At 57.5% G+C, this 12,740-nt stretch overlaps 1 protein-coding gene across 4 annotated transcripts in view; it reads left to right on the plus strand.

Moving 5' to 3' along the window:
- Positions 1-6,948: 6,948 nt before the first annotated feature.
- The window catches only part of LOC140394342 (CASP8 and FADD-like apoptosis regulator), an 80,721-nt gene continuing 74,929 nt past the window's right edge, over positions 6,949-12,740 (plus strand). Inside the window, exons 1-3 of one of the 4 annotated variants that reach the window (XM_072481557.1) lie at positions 6,949-7,043; positions 8,028-8,141; positions 10,007-10,440. In XM_072481557.1, coding sequence (XP_072337658.1) covers positions 10,148-10,440 — 293 coding nt within the window. In that variant the 5' untranslated portion in view covers positions 6,949-7,043; positions 8,028-8,141; positions 10,007-10,147. The other 3 variants (XM_072481544.1, XM_072481562.1, XM_072481551.1) reach the window with 3 other exon arrangements.

Consider the following 12,740-nt stretch of genomic DNA (forward strand, 5'->3'; position numbering starts at 1 on the left):
TGAGCTGGGTTGGGACTCGGGCTGAGCTGGGTTGGGACTCGGGCTGAGCTGGGTTGCGACTCGGGCTGAGCTGGGTTGGGACTCGGGCTGAGCTGGGTTGCGACTCGGGCTGAGCTGGGTTGGGACTCGGGCTGAGCTGGGTTGGTACTCGGGCTGAGCTGGGTTGGGACTCGGGCTGAGCTGGGTTGGGGTTGGGACTCGGGTGAGCTGGGTTGGGACTCGGGCTGAGCTGGGTTGGGACTCGGGCTGAGCTGGGTTGCGACTCGGGCTGAGCTGGGTTGGGACTCGGGCTGAGCTGGGTTGGTACTCGGGCTGAGCTGGGTTGGGACTCGGGCTGAGCCTGGTTGGGACTCGCGGTGAACTGGGTTGGGACTCGGGGTGAGCTGGGTTGGGGTTGGGACACGGGCTGAGCTGGGTTGGGACTCGGGTGAGCTGGGTTGGGTCTCGGGTGAGCTGGGTTGGGACTCGGGCTGAGCTGGGTTGGGTCTCGGGTGAGCTGGGTTGGGACTCGGGCTGAGCTGGGTTGGGACTCGGGCTGAGCTGGGTTGGGACTCGGGGTGAGCTGGGTTGGGACTCGGGGTGAGCTGGGTTGGGACTCGGGCGAGCTGGGTTGGGACTCGGGTGAGCTGGATTGGGACTCGGGTCAGCTGGGTTGGGACTCGGGTGAGCTGGGTTGGGACTCGCGTGAGCTGGGTTGGGACTCGCGTGAGCTGGGTTGGGACTCGGGCTGAGCTGGGTTGGGACTCGGGGTGAGCTGGGTTGGGACTCGGGGTGAACTGGGTTGGGACTCGGGCGAGCTGGGTTGGGACTCGGGTGAGCTGGGTTGGGACTCGGGCTGAGCTGGGTTGGGACTCGGGCTGAGCTGGGTTGGGACTCGGGCTGAGCTGGGTTGGGACTCAGGCTGAGCTGGGTTGGGTCTCGGGGTGAGCTGGGTTTGGATCGGGCTGAGCTGGGTTGGGGCTCGGGCTGAGCTGGGTTGGGACTCGGGTGAGCTGGGTTGGGACTCGGGCTGAGCTGGGTTGGGACTCGGGCTGAGCTGGGTTGGGACTCGGGCTGAGCTGGGTTGGGACTCGGGCTGAGCTGGGTTGGGACTCGGGCTGAGCTGGGTTGGGGTTGGGGCTCGGGCTGAGCTGGGTTAGGACTCGGGTGAGCTGGGTTGGGTCTCGGGTGAGCTGGGTTGGGACTCGGGCTGAGCTGGGTTGGGACTCGGGCTGAGCTGGGTTGGGACTCGGGCTGAGCTGGGTTGGGACTCGAGGTGAACTGGGTTGGGACTCGAGGTGAACTGGGTTGGGACTCGGGCTGAGCTGGGTTGGGGCTTGGGTGAGCTGGGTTGGGACTCGGGCTGAGTTGGGTTGGGACTCGGGCTGAGCTGGGTTGGGGTTGGGACTCGGGTGAGCTGGGTTGGGACCCGGGCTGAGCTGTGTTGGGGTTGGGACTCGGGCTGAGCTGGGCTGGGACTCGGGCTGAGCTGGGTTTGGACTCGGGCTGAGCTGGGTTGGGACTTGGGCTGAGCTGGGGTGGGACTCGTGGTGAACTGGGTTGGGACTCGGGTTGAGCTGGGTTGGAACTCGGGATGAGCTGGGTTGGGGTTGGGACTCGGGCTGAGCTGGGTTGGGACTCGGGGTGAGCTGGGTTGGGACTCGGGGTGAGCTGGGTTGGGACTCTGGGTGAGGTGGGTTGGGACTCGGGCGAGCTGGGTTGGGACTCGGGCTGAGCTGGGTTGGGACTCGGGTGAGATGGGTTGGGACTCGGGTGAACTGGGTTGGGACTCGAGTGAGCTGGGTTGGGACTCGGGTTGAGCTGGGTTGGGGTTGGGACTCGGGCTGAGCTGGGTTGGGGTTGGGGCTCGGCCTGAGCTGGGTTGGGACTCGGGTGAGCTGGGTTGGGACTCGGGTGAGCTGGGTTGGGACTCGGGTGAGCTGGGTTGGGACTCGGGTGAGCTGGGTTGGGACTCGGGCTGAGCTGGGTTGGGACTGGGCTGAGCTGGGTTGGGACTCGCGTGAGCTGGGTTGGGACTCGGGCTGAGCTGTGTTGGGTCTCGGGCTGAGCTGTGTTGGGACTCGGGCTGAGCTGGGTTTGGACTCGGGCTGAGCTAGGTTGGGACTCGAGGTGAACTGGGTTGGGACTCGAGGTGAACTGGGTTGGGACTCGGGCTGAGCTGGGTTGGGTCTTGGGTGAGCTGGGTTGTGACTCGGGCTGAGTTGGGTTGGGACTCGGGTGAGCTGGGTTGGGACTCGGGTGAGCTGGGTTGGGACTCGGGTGAGCTGGGTTGGGACTCGGTCTGATCTGGTTTGGGACTCGGGCTGAGCTGGGTTGGGGTCCGGGCTCCTGGCTGAGCTGGGTTGGGACTCGGGTGAGCTGGGTTGGGACTCGGGTGAGCTGAGTTAGGGTCTCGGTGTGAGCTGGGTTGGGACTCGGGCGAGCTGGGTTGGGACTCGGGCTGAGCTGGGTTGGGACTCGGGTGAGCTGGGTTGGGAGTCGGGTGAGCTGGGTTGGGATTCGAGTGAGCTGGGTTGGGACTCGGGCTGAGCTGGGTTGGGGTTGGGACTCGGGCTGAGCTGGGTTGGGACTCGGGTGAGCTGGGTTGGGTCTCGGGTGAGCTGGGTTGGGACTCGGGCTGAGCTGGGATGGGTCTCGGGTGAGCTGGGTTGGGACTCGGGCTGAGCTGGGTTGGGACTCGGGCTGAGCTGGGTTGGGACTCGGGGTGAGCTGGGTTGGGACTCGGGGTGAGCTGGGTTGGGACTCGGGCGAGCTGGGTTGGGACTCGGGTGAGCTGGATTGGGACTCGGGTCAGCTGGGTTGGGACTCGGGTGAGCTGGGTTGGGACTCGCGTGAGCTGGGTTGGGACTCGGGCTGAGCTGGGTTGGGACTCGGGCTGAGCTGGGTTGGGACTCGGGCTGAGCTGGGTTGGGACTCGGGGTGAGCTGGGTTGGGACTCGGGGTGAGCTGGGTTGGGACTCGGGGTGAGCTGGGTTGGGACTCGGGCGAGCTGGGTTGGGACTCGGGTGAGCTGGGTTGGGACTCGGGCTGAGCTGGGTTGGGACTCGGGGTGAGCTGGGTTTGGATCGGGCTGAGCTGGGTTGCGGCTCGGGCTGAGCTGGGTTGGGACTCGGGTGAGCTGGGTTGGGACTCGGGCTGAGCTGGGTTGGGACTCGGGCTGAGCTGGGTTGGGACTCGGGCTGAGCTGGGTTGGGACTCGGGCTGAGCTGGGTTGGGGTTGGGGCTCGGGCTGAGCTGGGTTGGGACTCGGGTGAGCTGGGTTGGGTCTCGGGTGAGCTGGGTTGGGACTCGGGCTGAGCTGGGTTGGGACTCGGGCTGAGCTGGGTTGGGACTCGGGCTGAGCTGGGTTGGGACTCGAGGTGAACTGGGTTGGGACTCGAGGTGAACTGGGTTGGGACTCGGGCTGAGCTGGGTTGGGGCTTGAGTGAGCTGGGTTGGGACTCGGGCTGAGTTGGGTTGGGACTCGGGCTGAGTTGGGTTGGGACTCGTGTGAGCTGGGTTGGGACTCGGTCTGATCTGGTTTGGGACTCGGGCTGAGCTGGGTTGGGACTCGGGGTGAGCTGGGTTGGGACTCGGGCTGAGCTGGGTTGGGACTCGGGCTGAGCTGGTTTGGGACTCGGGCTGAGCTGGGTTGGGGTCCGGGCTCCTGGCTGAGCTGGGTTGGGACTCGGGTGAGCTGGGTTGGGACTCGGGTGAGCTGGGTTAGGGTCTCGGGTGAGCTGGGTTGGGACTCGGGCTGAGCTGGGTTGGGGTTGGGGCTCGGGCTGAGCTGGGTTGGGACTCGGGTGAGCTGGGTTGGGACTCGGGCTGAGCTGGGTTGGGACTCGGGCTGAGCTGGGTTGGGGTTGGGACTCGGGCTGAGCTGGGTTGGGGTTGGGGCTCGGGCTGAGCTGGGTTGGGACTCGGGTGAGCTGGGTTGGGTCTCGGGTGAGCTGGGTTGGGACTCGGGCTGAGCTGGGTTGGGTCTCGGGTGAGCTGGGTTGGGACTCGGGCTGAGCTGGGTTGGGACTCGGGTGAGCTGGGTTGGGTCTCGGGTGAGCTGGGTTGGGACTCGGGCTGAGCTGGGTTGGGTCTCGGGTGAGCTGGGTTGGGACTCGGGCTGAACTGGGTTGGGACTCGGGCTGAGCTGGGTTGGGTCTCGGGTGAGCTGGGTTTGGACTCGGGCTGAGCTGGGTTGGGACTCGAGTTGAACTGGGTTGGGACTCGAGGTGAACTGGGTTGGGACTCGGGCTGAGCTGGGTTGGGTCTTGGGTGAGCTGGGTTGGGACTCGGGTTGAGTTGGGTTGGGACTCGGGCTGAGTTGGGTTGGGACTCGTGTGAGCTGGGTTGGGACTCGGTCTGATCTGGTTTGGGACTCGGGCTGAGCTGGGTTGGGGTCCGGGCTCCTGGCTGAGCTGGGTTGGGACTCGGGTGAGCTGGGTTGGGACTCGGGTGAGCTGGGTTGGGACTCGGGCTGTGCTGGGTTGGGACTCGGGCTGAGCTGGGTTGGGACTCGGGCTGAGCTGGGTTGGGACTCGGGCTGAGCTGGGTTGGGACTCGGGCTGAGCTGGGTTGGGACTCGGGCTGAGCTGGGTTGGGACTCGGGCTGAGCTGGGTTGGGACTCGGGCTGAGCTGGGTTGGGACTCGGGCTGAGCTGGGTTGGGACTCGGGCTGAGCTGGGTTGGGACTCGGGCTGAGCTGGGTTGGGACTCGGGCTGAGCTGGGTTGGGACTCGGGCTGAGCTGGGTTGGGACTCGGGCTGAGCTGGGTTGGGACTCGGGCTGAGCTGGGTTGGGACTCGGGCTGAGCTGGGTTGGGACTCGGGCTGAGCTGGGTTGGGACTCGGGCTGAGCTGGGTTGGGACTCGGGCTGAGCTGGGTTGGGACTCGGGCTGAGCTGGGTTGGGACTCGGGCTGAGCTGGGTTGGGACTCGGGCTGAGCTGGGTTGGGACTCGGGCTGAGCTGGGTTGGGACTCGGGCTGAGCTGGGTTGGGACTCGGGCTGAGCTGGGTTGGGACTCGGGCTGAGCTGGGTTGGGACTCGGGCTGAGCTGGGTTGGGACTCGGGCTGAGCTGGGTTGGGACTCGGGCTGAGCTGGGTTGGGACTCGGGCTGAGCTGGGTTGGGACTCGGGCTGAGCTGGGTTGGGACTCGGGCTGAGCTGGGTTGGGACTCGGGCTGAGCTGGGTTGGGACTCGGGCTGAGCTGGGTTGGGACTCGGGCTGAGCTGGGTTGGGACTCGGGCTGAGCTGGGTTGGGACTCGGGTGAGCTGGGTTGGGACTCGGGCTGAGCTGGGTTGGGTCTCGGGTGAGCTGGGTTGGGACTCGGGCTGAGCTGGGTTGGGACTCGGGCTGAGCTGGGTTGGGACTCGGGCTGAGCTGGGTTGGGACTCGGGCTAAACTGGGTTGGGTCTCGGCTGAGCTGGGTTGGGACTCGGGCTGAGCTGGGTTGGGACTCGGGGTGAGCTGGGTTGGGACTCGGGGTGAGCTGGGTTGGGACTCGGGGTGAGCTGGGTTGGGACTCGGGCTGAGCTGGGTTGAGACTCGGGGTGAGCTGGGTTGGGACTCGGGGTGAGCGGAGTTGGGACTCGGGCTGAGCTGGGTTGGGTCTCGGGCTGAGCTGGGTTGGGTCTCGGGTGAGCTGGGTTCGGGGCTGAGCTGGGTTGGGACTCGGGCTGAGCTGGGTTGGGACTCGGGGTGAGCTGGGTTGGGACTCGGAGTGAGCTGGGTTGGGACTCGGGCTGAGTTGGGTTGGGACTCGGGCTGAGCTGGGTTGGGTCTCGGGTGAGCTGGGTTCGGGGCTGAGCTGGGTTGGGACTCGGGCTGAGCTGGGTTGGGTCTCGGGTGAGCTGGGTTGGGACTCGGGGTGAGCTGGGTTGGGACTCGGGCTGAGCTGGGTTGGGTCTCGGGTGAGCTGGGTTTGGACTCGGGTGAGCTGGGTTGGGACTCGGGCTGAGCTGGGTTGGGTCTCGGGTGAGCTGGGTTGGGTCTCGGGTGAGCTGGGTTGGGACTCGGGCTGAGCTGGGTTGGGTCTCGGGTGAGCTGGGTTGGGTCTCGGGTGAGCTGGGTTGGGACTCGGGCTGAGCTGGGTTGGGACTCGGGCTGAGCTGGGTTGGGTCTCGGGTGAGCTGGGTTGGGACTCGGGCTGAGCTGGGTTGGGACTCGAGGTGAGCTGGGTTGGGACTCGGGCTGAGCTGGGTTGGGTCTCGGGCTGAGCTGGGTTGGGTCTCGGGTGAGCTGGGTTCGGGGCTGAGCTGGGTTGGGACTTGGGTGAGCTGGGTTGGGACTCGGGCTGAGCTGGGTTGGGTCTCGGGCTGAGCTGGGTTGGGTCTCGGGCTGAGCTGGGTTGGGTCTCGGGCTGAGCTGGGTTGGGTCTCGGGTGAGCTGGGTTCGGGGCTGAGCTGGGTTGGGACTCGGGCTGAGCTGGGTTGGGTCTCGGGCTGAGCTGGGTTGGGACTCGGGCTGAGCTGGGTTCGGGGCTGAGCTGGGTTGGGTCTCGGGCTGAGCTGGGTTGGGTCTCGGGTGAGCTGGGTTGGGTCTCGGGCTGAGCTGGGTTGGGACTCGGGCTGAGCTGGGTTGGGTCTCGGGCTGAGCTGGGTTGGGTCTCGGGTGAGCTGGGTTCGGGGCTGAGCTGGGTTGGGTCTCGGGCTGAGCTGGGTTGGGTCTCGGGTGAGCTGGGTTCGGGGCTGAGCTGGGTTGGGACTTGGGTGAGCTGGGTTGGGTCTCGGGTGAGCTGGGTTCGGGGCTGAGCTGGGTTGGGACTCGGGTGAGCTGGGTTGGGTCTCGGGTGAGCTGGGTTGGGACTCGGGGTGAGCTGGGTTGGGACTCGGGGTGAGCTGGGTTGGGACTCGGATTGAGCTGGGTTGGGTCTCGGGTGAGCTGGGTTCGGGGCTGAGCTGGGTTGGGTCTCGGGTGAGCTGGGTTGGGACTCGGGCTGAGCTGGGTTGGGTCTCGGTGAGCTGGGTTCGGGGCTGAGCGGGGTCGGTTCGGGTTCGGACTTTGATGTGAAGCTTTCGGTTTCACTTTGTGCGGCAGCTGGAGGATCGGGGCCAGGGTGACACGGGGTGAGGCTGGGCCGGGTGATGACGGAACCCAGCCCTGGGGCGGGACCGGGCGCGGTAACTCCAGCAGCCCCGCGATCACCTCACGGCAGAACGGATCGAGACCCGGACCCGGGGACCCTCCTATTCCGCTGACGGGTTGCGGGGATGGGAGGTGATGAGAAGCCGCTGGCCTAGAGATTGGAGGCTCCTTCCTCAGGCCAGGCTACACGGACTGGCCGCTTCCCCTCCTGGAGCCTCAAAGGGGGTTAAGATAATTAAAGGAGTTGATGGGGTAGGAACTGGTGGGAGAGCCCAGGATAAGGGGATATGACCTTTAAAATTAGAGTCGGGGAAGGGAGGGTGGGCAGAGTTGAGTACAGATAGAGATAGAACAGGTTGGAGGGCCAAAAGGCCTTTCCTACCCCCATTTGGGGAGGCGGCAACCCTAATGACGCAAAACGCAATGTGTAGAGTGAAACTTGATGGACAAATGATGGGCCGAATGGTCTGAAAACCCCTCGGATACAGACCACGGGGCTTCAGTCAAGTCCCATTAGTTTTCCCTGTTTTTTTGTCCAGTGACACTGATGGTTTTCTCTTCCTCCATTCTTTTTACACTTGATATTCTGCCATTATTGCAATGCTTTCAGTGCCTTCTACCGTGAAGGCAGATACAGGAATACAGAATTACAAAGATATATTTAGATGAGGAAGGATAGGAGGAGGCTTAAGTGGAACATAAACTCTGGCGTAGAAAGGTTGGCCTTTCTGTGCCATATATCCTATGTACTGGTAATTATCATGGGAGACTGAGGCTGGCTGGAAAAGGACGGTGTAGAGGATAGGGTAAGGAATATGGGCAGGCTGCAGAGGAATGGGAAGCTTCACTTCCCTGACTCCAAACTGGGAATGTCCTGTTGGAGAGCCCCAGGCAGACTACACCCTCCATTCGCCATCATCGCTGTAAACGGGTTAAATCAAATCTCTCTTTTGACTCCCATTTAGGTTTCCCATTTAACCAACTATCAGATCCAAAGGGGGATTCTGATTCATAGCCTGTTCACACATGCAATGGGCAGAGCAACCATCCTGACGAAGGCAGTGCAACATTGGGAGTTGGTGAGTAGAATGTGGCTAAACATCAGCACCAGCAAGGAACAGGGTACTTGTAAAAGATTGTCATGGGGAAAAGGTCTAATGAATTAGCTGAAACCAACACGAGTTATTACTGAGGTAGTTGTTAATGAGACGGAGGGAGACCAGGGCCAGAATAAAATTGTTCTACTGAATAAAGAGGATAAACAACCACACAACAAATAATAATGGGGACAAAATAGGGCAGCACGGTGGCGCAGTGGTTCACACTGCTCCCTCATGGCGCCGAGGTCCCAGGTTTGATCCCGGCTCTGGGTCACTGTCCGTGTGGAGTTTACACATTCTCCCCGTGTTTGCGTGGGTTTCGCCCCTACAACCGAAAGATGTGCAGGCTAGGTGGATTGGCCACGCTAAATTGCCCCTTAATTGGAAAAAATGAATTGGGTACTCTAAATTTATTTTAAAAAAGAAATAATAGGGACAAAATAAACTGACTCCAAAACTGATCATTGAGGAATGAAATTGGAAAAAAAGAATGGCCCACTTCTCAGAGTCTAATGAAAAGGAGCAAGACAGGGGAGTGGTGTTGGGTTTTACTGAATATAGGAAATGGGGGTGTTAGAGAGAGAGCAAAACTGGGCAGACGGATAGCAAAATTCTGAAACAGGGTACAGGATATTGGGGGGAGATGAGGAAGCAGATTGGCGGGGAAAGGGAGATGTGGAGGGGTGTAGGGAGTTATTGAAAGAAGGCCACAATATTAGTTAGGATGGCGGAATTGACTGAAACTGGATATGAGATATTGGAGGGGGAGGGGAGAAGCAGTAGGGAATTAATAGAAAATGGTTAAGTATAAATACATTTTATCTAATTGTCATGTGTTAAATACAGAGTAAAGCTCTCTCCACACTGATGCCATCAAATACGCCCAGGGCAGGTACACCATGGAGTTAGATACAACTAAAGCTTCCTCTACACTGTCCCCATCAAACACTTCCAGGACAGGTACTGCACGAGGTTAGATGCAGAGTAAAGTTCCCCCTTCACTGTCTCCATCAACAACTCTAGGGCAGGTACAGCACAGAGTTAGATACAGAGTAAAACTCCTACACTGTCCCCATCAAACACTCTCAGGGCAGGTACAGCATGGGGTTAGATACAAAGTAAAACTCCCTCTACACTCTTCCCATCAAACACTTGCAGGGTAGGTACAGCACAGAGTTAGATACAGAGTAAAGTTACCTCTACACTGTCCCCATCAAACACTCGCAGGGTAAGTACAGCACAGGGTTAGATACAGAGTAAAACTCCTTCTACACTATCCCCATCAAACACTTCCAGGACAGGTACTGCACGAGGTTAGATGCAGAGTAAAGTTCCCCCTTCACTGTCTCCATCAAAAACTCTAGGGCAGGTACAGCATGGAGTTAGATGAAGAGTAAAGTTCCCTCTACATTGTCCCCATCGAACACTTGTCGAGCAGGTACAGCCACGGGGTTAGATGCAGAGTAAAGCCACTCTGCACTGTTTCTTCAAACACTCTCATGGCAGGTAGAGCATGGGGTTAGATACAGAGTAAAGCGCCCTCTGCATTACCCATTAATATTATGACCTAGAATTCAAAATCCTAATGAAAACTCTGAAAAAATTAATGTATTCTCTTGCTGTTGTTGTCTGCTTTGTTGTTGACAATGACTGTGTACAATGACTGAGGCTTTGATGAGCTGGGTGCTGTGACCTGCGGATGCTGAAATGTAGCAATGACAGATCAGCGCAGCAAGCACAGCTTTAGAATGAAATCTGGAGCATTACCCTTAATCCTGGGTTCCGTGACTCAGTGTAATAACCAGAAATTGTTTGTGATCAGTTCACTGATGTTCATCTCCTAGTTTAGGTCTCTGAGTTTCGTTGGGTGTTGGAAAGAAGAAGTTGGTGGTGTCATCAGAGATGAGATCACAGCACGAGATAATCAGTTGGTGGAACCTTAGCTTCATGTGAGGAACACTTTGGGCTGCTTGCTTCAACGTTCTATGATGTTGAGCCAGTGCAATAAGGACATCAGACCATTAGCTTTGCAAATATCTGGCGAACTGTCCCAGGACGAAAGGGCCACCGTAGCGTTTTTGTGCCTGGATGTACTCAAAGATTACTCAGCCATTGAGGAAGTGAAAGACCTGTTTGAGATCTTGAGCAAGCAGAATCTGCTGAGGTTTGAGCTCCTAGCGGAACTGATTTACCGAATAAAAAGGTTCGATATTCTGAAAAAAATGAAGGCTGACCCGGTGTCTTTTAAGGATGGTCATGGATACATATCTTCGTACAGGTAAAACTAATCTCCGAATAACGGCTTCTATTTATCCTCCTATTTGGTCTCCTTTCTGAAGAAAAGATATAAATGCATTAGAATCAATTCAGAGAAGATTCACTCGCCTGATTCCTGGGACGAAGGGGGTTATCTTATGAGGAAAGGTTGGATAAGTTGGGCCTGTATCCCTTTGTGTTGGAAGATTGAGAGGTCATCTTGTAGAAACATATAAGATTCTGAGGGGAATTGACAGGGTGAATGTTGAAAGGATGTTTCCCCTGTGGGAGAGATTAGCGACTGGGGTGCGGGGAGGGGTTTAAAAATAAGTGGTCTCCCATTCAGGACGGAGACGAGATATATTTTCTTCTCGAGTCTGTGGAACTCCCTGCCCCAGGAAGCAGGAGACAGGGTCATTGAATATTTTTAAGGCTGGGTTAGATTCTTGATTGACAATCAAAGGGTGATTTGGTGGGGGGGCACAGACAGAAAAGTGAGGTTGATTAATCTTTATTAGTGTCACAAGTAGGCTTACATTAACATTGCAATGAGGGCAGCACAATGGCACAGTGGTTAGCACTGCAGTATCACGGCGCCGTGGTCCCAGGCTCGATCCCGGCCCAGGGTCATTGTCCGTGTGGAGTTTGCACATTCTCCCCATGTTTGCGTGGGTTTTGCCCCCACAACTCAAAAGATGTGCAGGTTAGGTGGATTGGCCGTGCTAAATTGCCCCTTAATTGGAAAAAATTAATTGGATACTCTAAATTTATAAAAAGAAAACATTGCAATGATGTTACTGTGAAAAGCCCCTGGTCGCCACACTCCGACGCCTGTTTGGGTACACAGAGGGAGAATTCAGAATGTACAATTCACCTAACAGCACGTCTTTCAGGACTTGTGGGAGGAAACCGGAGCACCCGGAGGAAACGCACGCAGACACGGGGAGAACGTGTAGACTCCGCACAGACAGTGACCGAAGCCGAGAATTGAACCTGGGTCCCTGTGCAAAGCAGTTTTTTGTTGCAGTACGCAATAGGCCGTAGTGATTAAATTCAAGTGCATCAGCATGGAAACTAGTCTTATTCCTCAGGCTACAATGCTCATACTCACGGAATATCACAGTGCTCAAATGATTTTGTTTTGTGTGTTTGGGCTGCTTTGTGTCCCTTTATTGTCAAGGTGAGGCTGCAATGTTAGTGACTCAGCCGGGTGACGGACTGTGGGCCTAATCAAAACGTCGATCTGTCCATCGGAACAGCAATTGTCCGTTCACTCCTCTTTGAGCCCGTTCCACCATTCATTTAGTCTATGGTTCATCTGTCTCTTGACTCCATCTACCTGCCTTGGGTCTGTATCCTCTAATCTTTCATGTGAGGAAGTGCTTCCCCTGAATTTTAGGCTTCAGCTCCCTTGTTCTGGATTTTCTCCACCAGAGGAATTTGTTTCACCTCATCTATTAATTCCTTTAATCATCTTAAACATTGCAATTGGATCACCCGTTAACCTTCTCTACTCAATGGAAAATGATGTGGAGATGCCGACGTTGGACTGGGGTGAGCACAGTAAGAAGTCTTACAACACCAGGTTAAAGTCCAACAGGTTTGTTTCGAATCATTAGCTTTCGGAGCACAGCTCCTTGCACAGCTCCTTCCTCAGGTGAATGAAGAGGTGGGTTCCAGGAACATATATACAGTCGGGGAACACTTCAGCAGTCAAGGGCAATCAGCCTCTGATCTTCTGTTGCTCTTTTTAACTGGATACTGATATGACAGTTATTAATGATGATATTGCTTTTCAGAGTCGCCAGGTATCAAATGATACCACCACAAGGTTTTACCGGATATCGATCAAAGACCAAACAACCAGTTAGTTAGTTTAAGTTCAATGATAGTTTATTTACACACAAGAATTACTTCGACATGCAACATAAAACACTACAAGCTAAATTACACCTAACACTACAACAACCTGTACTTAACTTCAGGCACCCGGTTTTATGCAGAGGAACAAGGCCTTTGTTCTGATCTTGCGTGGCTGGGTCTGGAGAAATGACTTCATTTCTGCTGGGCTCCACTGTCTGGTAGCGATCGTTGGTCTTGAACTTGTCTTCTGGTCGTGATGCTACACTTGGTTTTAGGCGTATGTCAGGGCCAAGAGAGACCGAACACATGGCTGTGTCTCTCTTTATCCTTCTGGGGTTTCGTGCTCTTTTGGGCGGTCCTTAGCTTTGGACCCAATAATTTGGCAGGCTTTGATTACTGCCTTCGATTTTGGCTAATAAAGGGGTGGGTGCCTCGATGGCTGGGCGTGTCCTAAGCGGT

This window comes from Scyliorhinus torazame, chromosome 2 (assembly GCF_047496885.1).
Source record: "Scyliorhinus torazame isolate Kashiwa2021f chromosome 2, sScyTor2.1, whole genome shotgun sequence".
NCBI lineage: Eukaryota > Metazoa > Chordata > Chondrichthyes > Carcharhiniformes > Scyliorhinidae > Scyliorhinus > Scyliorhinus torazame.